Source organism: Rattus norvegicus, chromosome 13 (assembly GCF_021556685.1).
Source record: "Rattus norvegicus strain SHRSP/BbbUtx chromosome 13, alternate assembly SHRSP_T2T, whole genome shotgun sequence".
NCBI classification, from domain to species: Eukaryota; Metazoa; Chordata; class Mammalia; order Rodentia; family Muridae; genus Rattus; species Rattus norvegicus.
Genome location: NC_141546.1, coordinates 71,112,501 through 71,132,017, shown reverse-complemented (window position 1 = coordinate 71,132,017; position 19,517 = coordinate 71,112,501). Strand labels below are relative to the sequence as shown.

Here is a 19,517-nt window from a genome sequence, read left to right as displayed (position 1 = left end):
GACGACGCAGGGCGTTCCAGAAAAGGGATGGCCGGCCGACGCCGGGTGGCAAACACCAGGGTACAGTGGAGGGTGTCATGCAGTCCTACAGTGCATTTCTAGGGGGTAGGACTTTGCTGAAAGGACCGTGGGAGCCTCGCCCCACTCTGCCCGGGGAGCTAGGCCGCGCAGTCCTGCCCGCAATCTGTAGGGGTCCGAGCCTGACTCTCTCGGGCTGGGCCCTGACTCTGACCCACCCATACCCTTCTCTGTCAGTCAGGTTATCCTAGGGGGCGCCCCAAAGAGAGGAAACCATGCCAGATGAATTCTGAATTCCAGTCTGAACACAAACACTCAAGAGGTCTTTCTGTTCGTTTGCTTTGTTTTGCCTACAGAATTATGGACAGATTGATTTGTCATGGCACGACTTCGATTTGTTTCTGAATTAACTTTTTGGAGGAATATTTCCGAGAGTGATAGCAGGCGTTGTTAATTATGTCTCTCCACAAAGTGTCGGACACTTCGCTGACCTCCCCATCAACATCTGAGGCCAAACAGGCAAAACTGTATGTAGGCAAGGAGGCAAAAGGTAAACTTCAAGGATGCGGTAGACAGAACCATCACGGCCACTGACAGAATTCACAGTCCATTCTCCCCTTCTCAGCCAGCCTGGACAGTCACCAAACTAGAATCCTGTTTCATCTTCGTTTAGATACTAATAGCTATATGAAGTTTGACTTCTTGTTCTCTGATTTTTTTTTTTCTTTTTTTCGGAGCTGGGGACCGAACCCAGGGCCTTGCACTTGCCTAGCAAGCGCTCTACCACTAAGCTAAATCCCCAACCCCTTGTTCTCTGATTTTAAGGGAGCTTTAAAAACGTAGTCCTGTGGATAAGATAAACACGGCTTAGTTCAATATGTCTATTTGTATGAGATTCAAAAATTATTTTTGAGATTCCTTAAGATTTCCATCCTTTGGGCTGTGGTTTTGTGGCTCACGCCTTTGATCCCAGCCCTTGGAAAGCAGAGGCAGGCCATCTCCGTGAATTTGAGGTCAGCCTGGTCTATATAGTAAATTCTAGGCCAGTCAGAGCTACATAGTGAGACCCTGTTTCAAGAAAAATGTAAAAAGACTTAATGATAAATGTAGACCTGTACCAGAATAAGAATCAGTCAGCCACCCTTTCATCCTTGCTTGTCAGACTGAGGCTATCTCTGGTCTTACTGTCACAGGGCTTTTTGGTTTGTTTCTTATTTATATTTTGCTTACAGTTTCACCATCTAGGAGGTAGGATTCAACTCAAGGACTTATACTAAGCAAGGACTCTACCCTGAGCCAGCTACCTATTCACTATTTACGTTGAAGGGCAGTGGAGGGGGTGGGGTCGGGGCTGCCTGTACACTTTGTAACCCTGGTCTTTTACTTTGCATCTCTCATACATCTCATCCTGTTCTCATATGCCCCTCCTCCCACCCTACTGTGGACTGTCCAATTACTTTAAGTATTATTTGTAGCTGGGCTTGTCCACTAGAAGCACCCTTCCTGTTAGAAACACATATGACAGTGCTGAGGCAGTCTGGGAAACTTGGACTCCCCAGAACACTCCACTGAGAGTTTGTCTTTCCCACTACTTTCTTAGTGCTTCCGGAGCTGAAGGAGAAAAAATCCATGGTGAACCACCTCAAACCCCTCCCTCCTTCCTCTCAGAATGAATTCAGAATCCCCGATGAAGTTCTTCTCTCTCTGAACAATGCAGCCAACGCCGGTCCCTGTCCTGAAAACTTATTGCCTACAAAGAAACATAAAGCCCCAAAGGTTTGTATACACACTTAGCACGTCTGGGGTCATTTTCTTTGTATTCACTTCGTTAAGTGTTTGATGAGCAGAAACTGTATATTCAGACGCTCTCTTAAAATGCAGATTTAAAATAAAAAACAATTATTATTAGTTCATGTGTGAGTTTGGGCTCAAGGTCAGAAGACAGGAGCTGGTTCTCTTTCCGCTGTGGGCTCTAGGGAGAAGTACAAGTCACTGGGTTTTGAGCTCTTTCGGTTGCTGCACCATCTCGTCAACTAGAAACTTCAGATCTTGCTGAGCATGGTAGGCAGCACTGATAGTTCCTCCACTTCAGAGGCTGAAGCAGGAGGATTGCCACGAGTTCTAGGCCAGATTGGGCTACACAATGAAATTCTGTCTCAAAAAAACAAAACCAAAAACCCAAAGCGAAAAATCCTCAAGTCTGTTGAAGCAACTGTTTCCACTCCTCGAATATTTCCGTTAACCTGTTTTTATGTAAATTTACCAGACATATTATCGATGTTCTCTTAATAGTCTACCTTTATGTATTTTGCTCCTCTGTAAAACATCAAGTGCCCTTGATGTAAGTAGTCAAATAAGTAGCATTTTCTTCAACCAGAGTGCCCTCTGCTGGACGTTTGTGTTTTCGCTTTTTTTCCCCCCACAGGGTGCCCTTCCACGTCTTGTAGATCATGTCTGGCAACACCCTATTCGGAGGAATAAATTCAAATACCTGATTGATCATCCTGTCACCCTAACAGGAGCTGGAAGGTAAAGGAGGAAGAGAATGGGGTGCAGATAGGCAGGTAGATAAGTAGAAAACTGTGTGGCAGTTTTGAGAGGGGGGCAGAATGGCAACACTGAAGAATTATAGATTTTGAAACTTGCTGTATCATTGATAAGTGAGAATTCCAAAAGGATATGTGTATGGTTATCATTAGTAGCTATATATGTTGGCTGTATGTACTTTTGGTTGTTGAGTTTCTAAACATATATACATACATTTATTTATTTACTTGCTTATTTATTTATTCATTCGTTCGTTCGTTCGTTCATTCATTCTGTGTATGCCATGTCCCATGTGTGGGATTAGAAGGCACCTTGTAGGAATGGGTTCTCTCCTTCCACCATATGGATCCTGCAAATTGAACTCAGGCTGTCACGCTCCGTGGCAAGCACCTTTATCCTCTGAACCGTCTCCCCAGCTTGGTTTATTGGGTTGGTTTGTTTTCTTTCTTTTGCATACATGCATTTGTGTACTTTTTCCTGTAGTTTCCTGTGGGATTTTTTTTTTGCCCTGTATTAAAAGATCCACCAAACTGAAGCCCTTAGCGCATCTTGTATCTGTAGTTGTCCACAGTTTCTGTACATCTTAGAGGAAAAAGGGTGTGGAAAACCTTGACGAATAGGTGAGTTTCCCCCGTCTTTTCAAAGGGAACTTATAGCTGGTCTTTGTTACTTTGTGGGTTCTCCTTTTTCTCATCCTTTATCCCCCACTCCCAACCCCACCCCCGGCTCCCCCCACTGTCTTAGTCAGGGTTTCTATTGCTGCGATGAAACACCATGACCAAAAACGCGAGTTGGGGAGGAAATTGGCTTACACTTCTAGATCACAGTCCATCATTGGAGGAAGTCAGGAACTCCAACAGGACAGGAACCTGGAGGCAGGAACTGATGCAGAGGCCATGGAGAGTGCTGCTTACTGGCTTGTTCAGCCTGTTTTCTTATAGAACCCAGGACCAGCCCAGGGATGGCTACATCCACAGTGGCCCTCCCTGTTGATCACTAATTGAGAAAATGCCTTTCCACTGGATCTCACAAAAGCAATTCCTCAAGAGAGGTTCCTTTCCTGTGATAACTCCAGCCTTTGTCAAGTTGACACAAAAAACCAGCCAGTCCACCCCCCTATCACTAGATAGGAGAGAAAGCAGGATAGAGGGAGAGGAGAGAGGTCCGAATCTAATTTCTTTTTTTCTTGTTTCCTTTTTGAGCACAACTATTAATAAACTGCATCCAAGCCCCTAAACGTCCAGCAACCTCTAACCCCGCCTATTGCAGCTCTCACATTATACACCCTCTGAAAAATTCCCAGAATTCCAAAAGGCACGCAACCTCAGAAACTGTCTGCAGCTGGCAAAACCATGCCTCTGCTAGATACAGGGTAAATCACAGTCGGCTTCCGGGAAGCAGTTCCATATCTCACACCTGGAATTAAAACAAAAACACATTCTTAGAATATTTGTTTTTTTTTTTTAAAGAAGCCAAAATTCCAGAATTGTCACTATGGGAACCCTTATCCTTTTTATAATGTTTCAAATTAGAACATCAAATACTATTTATTTTGTATCATTCCAAAATGCTCTGTCAAGTTTCGTTCCATGAAGATTGTGGTCTATTCACTTAAAAGTCTTTTCCGTTTATCAAAGTCCCCTTGTATGCCTCACTTACATGCTGTGCTCGGCTGGAAGGTTGCCACACTTAAGTAGGATATTTGATCTTACTGAAGTTCATTTCTCTCATCTGTGAAAAGGGACAGACAGAGTTGCTCCATCTCATGTGCCTGCAGAAATATTGGAGGCTGGAGCATCTCCAACCATCGTAAGATGCTGTCTACTGCGGGGTCTTCTCACTCAGCTGTGCTGCCTGTCACAAAGAGCGGCAGAAACTTGCCTGGGTGGCTTTTGTGGTCGCAGAGCTTTTGTGGCTTAAAGAATCTGTGTCTTATGCCCTCAGATCACAGTTGTAATGACCAGTGCAGTAATTAGCAGTTATAAGGCGTTTGAAGTGTTTTGAAAGTCAACTAGTTCTATCTGAATGTTGCAGTAAACTTACTGAAAGGTTTAATGGCAAATGACATCTGAGTGGAAATTCTTAAAATGTGGGCATCAAATAGTAGCAACCCCTATCCTCACTGTAACCCCAGGACCTGTGAATACAGATCCCAGCACCCCCATCCTCACTGCAACCCCAGGATCTGTGAATACAGATCCCAGCACCCCCATCCTCACTGCAACCCCAGGACCTGTGAATACAGATCCCAGCACCCCCATCCTCACTGCAACCCCAGGACCTGTGAATACAGATCCCAGCACCCCCATCCTCACTGCAACCCCAGGACCTGTGAATACAGATCCCAGCACCCCCATCCTCACTGCAACCCCAGGACCTGTGAATACAGATCCCAGCACCCCCATCCTCACTGTAACCCCAGGATCTGTGAATACAGATCCCAGCACCCCCATCCTCACTGCAACCCCAGGACCTGTGAATACAGATCCCAGCACCCCCATCCTCACTGTAACCCCAGGATCTGTGAATACAGATCCCAGCACCCCCATCCTCGCTGTAACCCCAGGATCTGTGAATGCAGAGCTCACCAGCAGAAGACTTCGCAGAAGTTGTGAGGGTTAAAGATAGAGAAATTAGGGCTCTGATAGAAAAGGAAGATGATCTAATGGTCAGGAGATGAGACCAACCAAAGATGGCAGAATGGGAGGACGCAAATGGAAAACCATAACTGAGTACTAGAAACTGGAACGTCTAAGAATAACTCAGCAGATACCGTCAAGAAAACACTCTCAGTCCCTTGACCTCCAGGAGGGAATCCTGTCAACAAGCAGAAGAGGACGTCTTAGGGTTTCTCTCGCTGTGGTAAAACACTGTGATCAAAGGCAACTTAGGGGAGAGAGGGTTTGTTTCATTTTATAATTCTTAGGCCACACTCCATCCACATCACCGAGGGAAGTCAGGGTAGGAACCACCATTCCTGGGATGAATACCACGGACTACTGCTTTGCTCCCTTTGGCTTGTTCAATTTGCTTCCTTATTCAGCCCAGGACCACTTGCCCAGGGCAGCATGTCCACCTCAGTCATTCTGTAAGAAAACGCCATACCACAACGTGTCAGAGGCATTTCTACAATTGGAGTTTCTCTTCCTTGCTAACTGTAGCTTGTGTCAAGTTAACAAAATAAGAATCCTGTCAGCACAGGCATGGCTCTTCCCAGCATCCACACCACACTCATCAGCAATGTCTTGATTTTAGCTGTGTGACACCGGTATTGGACCTGCTCACATAGAAAATGGCCTAGCTGGTAGGGACAAGGAGCAATTTGTCTAGGAACATCAAATATTCAGAGCACAGCAATAAAATAGAGTCAAGAAAGCATTTAGCGTCTCAGAATCTTTTCTGATGGCTCCACCAGTCAGCATTCAATGCAAAAAATAAATCTCAGGATTTTAACCAGGAAATGATTGAATGCAGAAAACTGACTGCTAACAAAGTTGTTGAGGCCAGCAGGGTGGCTCAGCAGATAAAGCTTTTGCCTTGCAGGCCTGCTAACCTGAACACATTCCCATGGGAGAGAACTGACTCCCCAAAATTGTCCTCCAACTACCAAATGAACGCTATGGTATTTATGTGCCTATATTTACACACACCATCCTTCACACACACACACACACACACACACACACACACACAGAGGCACACATACACACATACACACAGGCACACACACATACACACATACACACACAGAGGCACACACACACATACACACATACACACACACACACACACGCATACACATCCCCACCAACAATAAAGTAATGAAATATTTTTTTTTTGTTGTTCTTTTTTTTTTTTTTTTTTTTTTCGGAGCTGGGGATCGAACCCAGGGCCTTGCGCTTCCTAGGCAAGCGCTCTACCACTGAGCTAAATCCCCAACCCCATGAAATATTTTTTGAGATATGGTCTTATTGCACAGCCCCAGCTAACCTGGAGCTTGCTGTGTAGACCAGGCTGGTCTTGATCTCACAGAGGTCTGCCTGCTTCTGCCTCCCAAGTCCTGAGATTAAAGGTGTACCATCCACGCCTAAGTAAGAATGCAGCACATGCAGAATTGTGTATAATTGTATATTTACATAAAAGGGAGAGAGGATATAAAACCTACTGCTAATATGAACGTAATGCCTGCTTCTCCCTGACAAGGTATGGCATTCGCATGACCAGCTTCACAAAGATTCACACATACTCTCTGTGAGCAAAGGAAACCTTTCTTTTATGAAATTTCAATATGACATTTTCTTTTCTTCATTTTTCTTCTTCTTCTTCTTCTTTTTTTAAATACAGAGTCTCGCTCAGTGGGTGTTTTCATACATGTGCCATTAGACTTCGTTCTGGTCAGTCCCCCTTCTGCACACCCTCTTCCTTGCCTTGGGTGTTGTTGTCAAATACAAACATTAAAATGTGTGCAGTACCACTTAGCATTTCTCTGCTGGGCCCTCTGCACGTGGCATGTTTTAATGCAAATGACCCAGGTCACTACTGTGACTACGTTTACTCATGTCTAATATTATTACACACATTTGTTTATTGTGCATGTGTGCTCACACCACGGAATGCATGTGGACAGCGGAGGAGAACTTTCTCCTTAGTCTGCTTTCTCTTCCCACTGTGAATTCTGGCCAGCAAACTCAGCTCATTTTACCACTGAGACAGACATCTTGCCTACCCTAAATGATCTTTTAAAACTATTGTTTATATTTTATTAGTATTGTGGTGTGTGTGTGTGTGTGTGTGTGTCACAGCCTTCTTGGGATGGTTAGAAGACAGTGTGGTGCAGTTGATTCTCCTCTTCTACCTTTACTGGGGTCCACCCCCCCCCCATCAAATGCATCTGCTTACGCAGCAGGAGTCTTCACACACAGAAATGTCTTGTTGCCACCCACAATTTTTTTTTTTTTGAGAGACCTAACAGAGGAGCAGGGTAATTATTCAAAGGAAAATGAGGGAACTAGAATGTGGATGGAGAGGGAAAGGACACCTGGCCAGCGGAGTCTGCCAGTGTCCTCTGTGGCATCAGCAATGCAGAGGAGAGAGAGTGGGACTGTGAACACAAGTCAGGCCAATGTCTGCTTTAAAGTCAGAAGGAGGGGTGGAGACATGAAAACGTTACACTTTAAACACAGGGTACTACCAACAGAAGTACATCCTAGAGACCTGAGCATCCACATCAAAAGTAATGACAGATCGGACTAGAGATTGCTATGGGCACAGAATGAGAGGACTGGCCACTGAGAGGACTGGTCACTGTACTGATCTGAGGGCAGCTGTTGGATTAATTGGCGTTAGCAGTAGATGGGGGCAGGGTTTGATGGCAAAGGATAGGGAGGGATTGGGTCTCAATGCTGAGAATTTGATGACAGCCTAGCAAATAGAGAGGGTGACACAGCAGATTTGATGACTTGGCCAAGAAAGAAAGTGTAGAGCAGTGGTTCTCAACCTCGCAAATGCTGCCACCCTTTAGTACAGTTCCCCACATTGCGCTGACCCCCAACTATAACATTATGTAACTGCTACTTCATAGCTGGAATTTTGCTAGTTTTAAATCATAATGTAAATAGCTGATTTGCAGGATATATGATATGCAAACCCTGTGAAAGGGTCATTCAACCCCAGAGGGGTCGAGGCCCACAGGTTGAGAAGCTCTGGCATAGAGGACAGAGTTTTCCGGAGCATCTCTCGAGGATGAAGACACAGAAGTTCCAAGGAGTAGCAGCTGGGGCAGACAGAAGATTCATGGGGGGTGGGGGGCTCGGGGGCGTGGGGGCGTGGGGGTGGGGACTGAATCCAGGAGACTGGTTTCAGACAGAGGAGTAGTCAAATCAGGAAAGTATTCTAGGTAGTGGCAGAAAATGGACGTCTTCTGCGAGGTAACATTGGGAAGTTTGATGTTTAGCAGAAAGACATAGGTGATAGATTCTAGCCAGCTACATCACAGTGCTATAACAGCAATGCATGGCCTTCGCCATGAAGATTCTCAGAAGCGAACAGTCTTGTTATGAATGTTCTGGTTAGTCTTTGTCAGCTAGGCCCAAACCGTAGCTGTCTGGGAAGATGGACCCCCACCCCTCACTGAGGAATTGCCTCCATCAGACTGGCCTGTGGGCTTGTCTGTGGGCATTCTCTCGATTAGCGATCCTTGCACTAGAAGGAGTGCCATGTCTGGAGAGGTATTTGGGTTGTATGAGAAGGCAGGCTGAGCAAACCATGAAGAACAAGCCAGGAAGTACAGTTCTTCTCTAGTCCCTGCCTCAGCTTCTCTCGATGATGGTCTAGAACCTGTAAGCCAAACAAGCCGTTTCCTTCCCTTGGTCAGTATTTTATCACAGTGGACAAGGAGTGTCGTAGTAGGACAGTGGGCATTTTCTACAAAGGCTTTCAGTGGTGGAATGAGCTTCCGGGGCTCCATGGAGTCCAGCACACAGCTGGCAGGAGTGACTGGGGAAAGCTGATTCATCGGAGGTTGGAGGGGAGGAGAGAGTTGGTGATGTGAGTGAGAAGCTTGTGATGGTGAAGAGGAAGGGTGTGGGCAGACTCCTGGCTAATGCCGGGCCTTCCATGAGGTGGGAAGGCTCACCCTGCAAACTTGGATTCTGACCTTGGAGGGGCCTCACCCCAACCTGCTGCTGGGTGCTAAACGCAGGTTCACAGCTGTGACCCTTAAGTGTCCTTAAATGGCGGTGATGCTAAAGTGAAGAGTCAGCCCCAGTACTGGAATGTGACTGATACCATTCCAGAGTTTCCCCAGATAGCTCAAGGGCATCGTTGCCATAAATGAAACCTAAAAAACTATTTGGTTGGTAAACTGCTATCATTCTAACATAAAGGACTTCTGACACAGAGCGCTGTAAGGATCAAAGGACTTGTACTCATCGTAAATCGTACTTCCATTTTCCCATGTTTTAAAATAATTTTTAAAAAATCGGATAAGCGGGGTAAAAGGAGACAATGAGAGCAGTTCTGCTGTCCTTACCTACTAGCAGGAAGTGCATGGCTGTATACGCCCTGAGGAAAAGCCACTTTTAAAACATATTTTTCTTAATTTTTAAGGGATATTTCTTTCCTGTATGATGTTAAATACGTAAAAGGAGAGACGAGGGAGAACAAACTTTGCCCCCCAAATAAGTCAGCACAGTCACAGAACGGTGCCATGGTGCCTCACAAGGTAAGTGTGAGAAGACCTTTCTCCCACCCGTGACTTTTCAAAGTGCTTCTCTAAACTCTAAAGCGGCATCAGACTGTAACAACAGCCTGCAGGACTCTACAGTCTTCCTATACATTATAGCTATTTCTTTACAATAGCATTTACTGGGCAAAGATCAAAGATCTAAGCCACTCCCCAAACCACACTTAACTGTTTTGGTTAGTAAGTATTCCCCAGGGAAAATTCACATGAGTTGTAAATGATGACTTTTACCTCCTCCTGTCCCTTTCTCCTCCTCCCTTCCCTCTCTCCATCCCTCTCTCTCTTCTTTCCTCCCTCCATCTCCCGCCCCATTTCACTTTGAGATAGGGTCTTCCTATGTAGCCCCAAATATCCTGGAACTTGCTATGTAAAGCAGGCTAACCCCCAAACTCCCAGAGATCTGCCTACTTTTGCCTCTCGAGTACTGAGGGCTTCTCCCCTGTTATTTCACAGTGTGTGTCAGACCACTATTTAATTACTTTATCCCTTTCCTCACAAGCCTTGACAGTAACAGTACATTTCCTGGTGTTCTTTTTCTCTTCAAAATGTACATTTTGCATCTCTTTCTGCCCCACTTGCTCTTTTTCATCATATACCAGCATAAAAATGATTACTAATGACTACACGACAGAGTCAATTAGGCTGTCTCGAAATCTCCACTAAAGAAATGAGTCCATTACTCCTTGATTTAACCTATTCTGACAAGTTCAGAAAGCAGTCACAGTCTTTGCCAACGTATCACAGGAACGGTCTCTAGCCAAGTTGCTAATACTGTTCTTCTCTGAAGCATCTTGATCTGGTCCTCCACAGTCCTCATAGCTCTCAGCTTTACGACTGTCTCTCCAGACTCAACTGGGATGACCCACTAACCTCCATTTACAGTGTTCAAAGGTTCTTCTAGTCCAAAGTCTTCTACATTTCTCAAAAAAAACCTAACATGGTCAGGATTCATAGCAATAGTTCACAATCTGTTTTTAACATGTTTTAGTTACCTTTTTACTGCTGTGACAAAATACCATAACCAAGAGAACCTGTAAAAGAAGTGTTAATTGGGCTTATGGTTTCAGAGGGTTAGAGTTCATGATGTTGGAGCAAAGGCATGATGAATAGCTGAGTCTCACGGCTTGATTCAAGAGCAGAAGGCAGAGTGAGGGCACACTGGGATTGGTGCAAGTTTTTTGAAACCTCAAGGCCGACACCTAGTGATATACCTCCTCCAATAATGCCACACCTCCTAATCCTTCCTAAACACTTCCACCAACTGGAGACCAAGAGTTAAAACGCCTGAGACTTATAAGGGATTGTCAATGAATTATTTTTAAAATAAATATTAGCTGTGAATTAAATCAGTGGCTGTATTTCTTTACCTTATGCTAGTCTACAATAACTACCCAGAGAAACCAAGATTTATTTAAAACTGCACCTAAATTGCTGAGCAGTGAAATGATCTACCTTAACCTTCTGTGCTAATCTGGCTACCTCCCATCCCCATCCTATGACACTTGCACATTATTATTGATCTAGCACTTTACGCTTTAGCTCTGTTTCCATGATCTCTCTCCAGACCCCTTCTTCCTGGCTCCAATTCCTCCATCCTCCTTACTCCCTCTCTCCATCTCTCTTCCCTCTGGCTGGCAGATGTCCCACCCTATTCTGTATTCTGCCCAGCCATTGGGTGGTCAGCATTTATTGACAAGCCAGAGAATAAATGGTAAGAATTGTTTATACAAACGAGACAGGAGATTCTTGATATAACTATTATAATCCCATGTCTGGATTGAAACAAGATATGAGGGCAAAGAAATCAGCATTTGAATAATACAAGGGGAAACGTTACACAGTATACAAAAACATTATGCCTACAAGGGATATTTCATTTAAACTTCCACAAGAAGAAAAAAAAGGAGCTAAAAGAATTTATAAATATAGTTGGCCCTCCATACTTGAGGGTTCTCCATTCACCTATGCCATCAACCACAAGTGAAAATTTTTTGCAAAAAAATGTTTTTGTACTATTCAAGTACAGATATTTTCTTGTCACTCCATAAATTGCTGAGTCTGGCTTGGCCATGTAAAGAATGGCATGGTACGGTTCCTCCCCTGGAACAGAGCCAGTAGGGTATGATCCTCCATGAGTATTGATGGTTGCTGTGGCCACAAGGCTTGTTTGTATAATAATGTACATATTTTCGTGTTCCTCCTTTGAAAAATGTCCTCTGCCAAGGTTAATGACTCTAATAATTAGAGGCAACATGAGTCATGGAGATGAGGGTATAGATAATGTCTCAGCAAAATGGTAAATGTTGAGACCTTCAGGACAGCCCTTAAGGCTATGGGAAAGAACTCTGAAAACATGAGTTCAAGAATATATATATATCTCAACCATGTAAAATATAAGGATTCAATATGAATTGTATAAGGAGCTTTGTAGACCTAAAAGAACAGAGGCAGCTGCACTTTGAGCCAGCTTGTCAGAAAAATACAAAGGCAAGCATATTTCTGAGTTTAAGGTCAGCCTGGGATAGAACTAGGTTAAGCGCAGGCATGAAAAATAATCTCAGAGTGAGATCCCACTCAGCTAGCTTATTGTCTGTGTTTACAAAGGCTGGCAGATCTCTGAATTAATTTACAATGCTAAAAAATGTGCTTGCTGTCTTTTTCTAAGAATCAGGAGTCATGGGATACTGATTCATGGGATGGTCAAGAGGGAACATGGAGTAAATGACTGAATTGGTATGTAAATAAAAGACTGGGCTTTGATCTGCATGAGATGAGCTAGCAGAGAACAATAACAGTTCTTTAGGATTTTTTTTTTCTCACAAGAGGTAGCTGTCTCAAGCAGAGAGCTGTCTTGAGCAGAAAGCTATCTTGAGCAGACTATAGCGTCAAGAGCTATTGACAGAAGGCTATCTAGAAAACTGTCTTGAGCAGAACACAGTCTGTGTTCTTGTAACCCACAATTTGACTTTGAGTCCTTTTCTCTGCTCCCAGACATCTCTTCCTCAGAGCCCCTCTCCAAGCTGAAGCTGGTCCTTGGCACTAAATAATTCAACATGACAACAACATACTTGTATGAGGTATTATAGTAACCCAGAGTCAATATAACATAAATAGGAGATGTATATAGGCTCCATGTAAACACTAAATGTTTTATGTAATGGAGTTGAACATCTAAATCAGTGGTTTTCCACCTTTGGGTTGCAACCCCCTTAGCAACCTTGAATAGTATCTTCAAAACTATAATTCATTTTCTTCTCTCTCTTTTTCTTGATTTCTTGATCTCTCTCTCTCTCTCTCTCTCTCTCTCTCTCTCTGTGGTGTGTGTGTGAGTGTGTGTGTGTGTGTGTGTGTGTGTGTGTGTGTGTGTGTGTGTGTACATGGTTTCTCTGTGTATCCCTGGCTATCCTGGAACTTTGCTTTGTAGACCTATCTGACCTTGAACACATGGAGATTGGCCTGTGTCTTCTCCCAAGTGCTAGGATTAAGAGCATGTGTATCTGCTGTCTAGCATATATTATGGCTCATAATAGTAGCAGAATCACGGTTATGAAGCAGCAATGAAAATAATTTTCTAGTTGGGGGTCACCACAACACGAGGAGCTGTATTAAAGGGTCACAGCATTAGGAAGGTGGAGAACCACTGGTCCGGATTTTGGTGTCTTTGAAGGAACTTAAAATTAGTCCTTCTCAAATACCAAGTAATGCTTATACCAGAAGAAACTCTGTCCTTACATTCATGCTTGTTTTTACAGTGTATGTCCAGCTTAAAGCAATTTTTGTCCTATGCTATGACTCACATTGCTAATATTACTATTTATATTATCAAACTCTCTCAACTTAAGGTGAGGTGTGGCAGTGTATGCCTTCAATCCTAGCACTTGGAAGGCAGAGGCAGGAAGATCTCTGTGACCTTGAGGCCAGCCTGGTCTACAGAGTTTAGGACAGTCAGGACTACATAGAGAAACCTTGTTTAAAAACTAAACAAAAGTCTCTCAACTCACAGTTGGGCATGGTGGTGCAAATCTGTAAAGCTGGCTCTTGGAAGCAGAAGCAAGATTAGCCACGAGTTCAAGCCAGGCAGGACTTTGTAGTGAGACCAGGTTAAGCTTACCAAAGCTATCTCGATAGTCTCCTTTGGGGATAGGGACTGAAATGTGTGTGACTTAAGTGTTTTTCATGTATTAATATATTCATCCTTTTCTTTATCTGCAGAAGACATTAGCAGACACTTTGGTTCCTGAAGAATTTCATATTGTGTCAAATACAGGAGTTTCGGGTTTGGAGTGCTATGATGAGTGAGTACCAGGATGCTCTGTTGAATGTCTGCATGAGGTGTGTTCTCCTTCCACATTTCAGAGAACCTCGGAAGAGCACACTCGCTTCTAATGTGGTACAGGATATGTGGGCAAGCTGCGCTAGCACAATGTAGTAAAGATTACAATAAAACAAAGGCACCTTCTGGGTGTTCTCTCTTTCTCTCTCTCTCTCTCTCTCTCTCTCTCTCTCTCTCTCTCTGTCTCTGTCTCTCTGTCTCTCTTTCCCCCTTTCTTTTTCTATTGCCTCTTCTTTTTCTTTCTCCTTCTGTTTATTTTTAGAGCAGAATGAATATAGATTTGTTAAGGTAAAGCAGGAAAGAACTCTTGATAGTCAGGGGAACTCCAAGGGAGGAACACAAGAATTTTGGGTTTTCAATGATTAAAAAGTTCTATAGCTTTTCCTGCCACTTAAGTTTTGATGCTCTTAAAAGTGGAACTTTCGAGCTAAAGAGATGACTTAATGCTTAAGATCACTTGCTGCCCTCACAGAAAACCCAGGTTTGAGTCTCAGCATTGGATGAGCATTAATAACTTCCTGGACTCCAGTTCTAGGGCCTTGATGTCCTCTCCTGTCTCTGAAGGCATCTGCAAGCACGTGGTGCACATACACATACACCTAAAAAAGAAACCCTTAAAGAAATGGCACTTTGAGTTGTGTGTGATGTGCACACCTGCAATCCCAGCACTGGGAAGTTGAGGCAGGAGGATTACAAATTCACAGATGCCATTTTTTCATTCCTCTTTCCATCTCTGGAACTGGCACTTGACCCTGGGTTTGTGCATGCCAGTAAGGGCTCTTCCATTGAGCTCCACTCCAAGCCCATCCTGCCACCACTAAACATGCCGAAGGGCACTTTTGTTTTCCTTAGCCACACTTATTTATTTGTGAGTGTGTGAGGAAGTGCACATCAGAGAAGAGTTCCTCAGGGTCAGGTCACTCCTTTCACCATGTGGGTCCTGGGCACCAGACTCAGAGCGCTGGGCTTGGTGTTGAGTACTTTTACCTACTGAGCATCTCAAAGGCCTTAAAAAGGTCTCGTGTGGTTTAGATAGTCTAAACTCTCCGTAGAGGAGGTGAGCTTACACCAATCTTCCTGCCTCTCTCTGCCTCCCATGTGTTGGAGTTGCAGACCTATGTCTTGTTTGTTTTAATGAATCAAGGGAATCTCTGTATTTTCATATACCAAGGAATGGCAGTAAGTACCCTCTGCTAAAAGTGTTCCACATTTGATCAGTTGTAATATTTCTCTGTGGATATTTATGTATGGCCTTGAATGCACATAAAGGACCTTTGAACAAGTATGTTCAAGCTTCTAAGTCCCACTGAGGCTTTAGCTCGGTTGTGCTGTAATTTCTTCCATCCCCATTCCTTGAGCCCACATTCCTTTTTGTGGAGAATGGCTCTTAGGAACCAAGATGGACAGGTCAGACAGTGTCCTTCCTCCTTTGTTCCCTCCCCTCTCTCTGTCATAGGTCCTAGTTTGCCACCACCCTCTTATACTCTTCAGCCCTAGAATGTTTTTCTGTTTTTGTTTTTAATATTTCTGTCTTATTTGTTGCAGCAAATACACCACCCTCCTCACAGACAGCGAGAATAGGCTGCTGCTCTTCCCATCCATGTAAGTACACGAGAGAGTAACTGTACACACTCCTTCTCTTGGTGTATATTATACAAAAACATTCAAGTCAGAGCACAGACCCCAGCAGGTAACAGCTGCCTGTAAGACCATCACTTAATTAGTTGTGTACGTAGCACGGAACTCCAGCACCATAATGTGCTTTTATATTTTTTACATTGTTAGAATCTTTCTATGTTGCTGTCTTTCTTTTGTCTTTTCTCACACTCTGAATGACCCAGTGTTGGAGCTTGGTACTTACGGCCCCCTCCTTTTCTGTGTGTTCTTGCAATCCCTATATATGGTTATATAGCATCTCTGGCAGTGAGATTAACAATAATAATAAAATAATAACTAGAGTAATACAACTATTATCACAACACAATTATCATTATTAATATATTAATTCTATCAATTACATAATATATGATATATAATTAATGAATATATTATATGATGTATATTTTGTTACATTATATATTATATATCACATACATTACATATGATATACTAATGTATAATATTATATACCACATATCACATATATGTACATATTATATACTAATATATAGTATTAACACTATAACATATTTATATATTATATATAATATAAATCTATATTAATTATAATTTATGTATAATTAATAACTGTATTTGTAGTGGTCCAGTGGCTTAAGTTCGAGCAGGGCTCACCTGAAAAAGGTCAGGGGTTGAGAGAAACATGGACCAGTGTTCTGGTCAAGGCTCAAACTTTAATATTCAGCACAGAGTATACAAAGGGAGAGACCACAAAAACCCATCCCCAGAACAGTAACGTGGGGTAGCAGCAGTGCAGCAGTAAATCTAGGTTTCCATAGCTTTGCAGTGTGGTGACTCTGGCACAAATTAGGGCTGCAGCTTGTTAACTCTGGCACCTCAAAGTTCACAGCCACAGTCAAGGCATATGTTTCTGCTCAGGCCAATAAGGCCTGTCCCTCAAAGTTGGCTTCTGCCCTTTGTGGGTGTTTTCACAGTCTCCCTGTGCCAGGCAGAGGAGGTCACATATATTAGTAATATAAAATATATAATAATAATTATTATTAGATTTTGAGACAGGATTTCTCTGTAGTTCTGGCTGTCCTGTAACTTGCTTTATAGAGTAGACTGGCCTTGAACTCGGAGATCCATTTGCCTCTGTCTCCTAAGTGCTGAGATTAAAAGTGTGGGCCACCACAGCCTGGCAGAATTATTTTTTGTGAGAACAAAATTGCACTATTTGTATTTTCATTGCTTTGAACGGTGTTACTGGTGTTTCACTAAATAAACATATCTGGGCCTAATCCTTTAAACTGCCCTTAGCTTTCCACAGTAGATATACTTCCCGAAGTGTTTGATATTTTTATTTGGATCTGAAGACAGCCCAGTGAGATGACATTTACCCAGTCTGTCCCTTTGGTCTTCAGGAAACCTAACAAGAGAGTAGAAGTGGTCCAGCTGAGCGATGTGATGGACACCATGCTGGAAAGGGCTGGAGCGGAAAATGAGGATTACGTAGGGCCAACCAAGGTACCCTCGCACAGTCAGGGTAACCACTGGGTGGGAAGGGTGTGTGTGCCTGGGAGGGAGGCACGGTGTGGTTTGGAATGCGACTCTTCCACTTCCTAGCGAGCAGCCCGGGTAAATCATCTCCTGGGTTTGCACCTCAACTTCCTAACCTTTTGGTTAGAAGTAACACTAGTACCTGCCACATGGGGCTGCGAGCCACTGAATAGCACATTGAAGTGCTAGAAGCACTGGGAAGGCACCTGCTGTGGCAAACGCCAAAGCGTCTAGACGGTTGCATGTTGTTTGGTCACGTGTTCTGGGAGGGGTATCGTTGGCTGATGTTGTTACGGTGCAAACGTGATAGCATGGATTTGCACAAACCCAGACACACACCCTTGGTAGGACAGACTGCTCCACAGGCAGTTGTAGCAGAATGGTACGGCTCTGTATCCAAATGGATACAAATAGCAGGTGATGGGGATTTTCCGTTCTATTTTAACCTTACAGAGAGAGCCATGGTTAAGACCTGGTTTGTTGACTGAAGCATTGTTATTCAGCCATGTTACTACATTGCTCCTCTGTTTATCAAGGCTCTGTTGGATTGATCTGATTGGAGTGGAATAATATTTCCCCATACAACGAACGTGTAGTGGTCAGATGGGGTAATTCCCAATACTTATCATTTCCTTGCACTGGTACATTTGAAATCTTCCTTACTAGATGTTCTGTGTTGAAAGAGGATCTGTGTGAGCCAGGCTTACCTTGATCTCGATGTGTATCAGGAGGTGACTTTGAACTTTAGGTCCTCCTGTCTCCATCTCTCAGGGGTTACAGATCGACACCAACATGCCCGGTTTATGTGGTGTCTGGGATTGAACCCGGGGCTTTGTGGACACTTTATCAGCTGAGTCCCATCCCTAACGGCTCTCTCGGTTATTTTGAAATCCATAGCTGGTGGTGATGCATAGGTCTGTAGCCTTCTTAGCACTTGAGGGCTGAGGCAGAAGAGTTTCAAGTTCCAACCCAGCCTGGGCTATATAGCAAGTACTTATCTAGAAACAAACAACAAACAAAAAGAGGGCTGGTAAGATAGCTCTGTGGGTAAAGGCACTTGCCAGCAAGTCTGATGAGCATGGGTTTGAGCAATATGTGATGGACAAGATATGTATTGGCTTGTATTCAGATTTTATAACTCACCAGTTGTTCCTCTAGTGAGTTTTACAAGGTATTCCCATTCAGCCTAGGATCCCAGGATCCCAGGGTGCTTTCAGTTGTCATTGTTTTAAATAGCTTCAGTCTCAGTTATCAGCATTCGTTTGCTTTTCTTCCCTGTGACACCCTGCTGTCCACAGGCTAATTTGCTTATAGAATCTGCCTCAGTTTGGGTTTCTCTGATGTAGGTTCGTGATCAGAATCAGGCTTCCTCTGGTAGGCACAATTCAGGAGTGGCATCAATATTTTCAGTGCATCTCGTAAAAGGATCCAAAATTAGCTAGGTTTTAAAAGCCGTTTCTGGATTTGTAAATATGTGAATGAAAACACAGTCAGTCAGCCAAGATTCCATAAGCCACGCCCACTTTTAGCATATTTAGGTCTTAAAGTGATTTGGCTGATAGCCTGTGATAAGCACTGACCGTGGGGCTAACCTCTGATAGATGCACCACCTGCTGAACGTGTTGAAGAGGGAACAGAGCATTTACAACACAGTGTTTCATGAGCTGATTCGACAGGTCAGCGTGGACTGCGCAGACAGAGGAGAGCTACTGTCAAGAATCAGGTTAGAACTGTTAATGGAATGTTCCAGGTGCCCCCTTTCAAAAGTTGTATAATTATTAGTACATGTTAATTATACAAGTTAGTAGGATTCTATACTACTGCTATGCATGTATCTTTTAAAATGTTTGAGTTGTGCTTGTATCTGCTTTTGAGAAAGCTACAAAAATATCTCTTTGGAATCAACTTTTGTTTAGTTTTCATTCTGTAGTAAAATACTCGCTTTGGCATAAGGTCTCGGTAAAAGTCCAGGCCTTATTTTCCCATCTGAGTGAAGAAAGTTGCCACCGAGAAGGCTCCCATGAACCCAGCCACACATAAACCAGTGGTTTCTCGGAGTGCCTACTCTGTGTCAAGTACTGAGATGTTTGACAGGACACTGGAAAGGTCCGATTAATGACTGAAACAGAGTCTCATGTAGGGCCAGCTGGACTTGTTATATAGCCAAGGTTGGCCTGACACTCCTGGGAACGATGCGAA

At 43.6% G+C, this 19,517-nt stretch overlaps 1 protein-coding gene across 2 annotated transcripts in view; it reads left to right on the top strand.

The window, feature by feature from the left end:
- The window catches only part of Axdnd1 (axonemal dynein light chain domain containing 1), a 71,908-nt gene continuing 52,391 nt past the window's right edge, over positions 1–19,517 (top strand). The window contains 9 exon segments of one of the 2 annotated variants that reach the window (NM_001430801.1): positions 1–60; positions 375–568; positions 1,619–1,794; positions 2,444–2,547; positions 9,673–9,787; positions 14,021–14,103; positions 15,687–15,743; positions 17,183–17,285; positions 18,920–19,041. In NM_001430801.1, coding sequence (NP_001417730.1) covers positions 475–568; positions 1,619–1,794; positions 2,444–2,547; positions 9,673–9,787; positions 14,021–14,103; positions 15,687–15,743; positions 17,183–17,285; positions 18,920–19,041 — 854 coding nt within the window. In that variant the 5' untranslated portion in view covers positions 1–60; positions 375–474. 2 annotated transcript variants of the gene reach the window in all.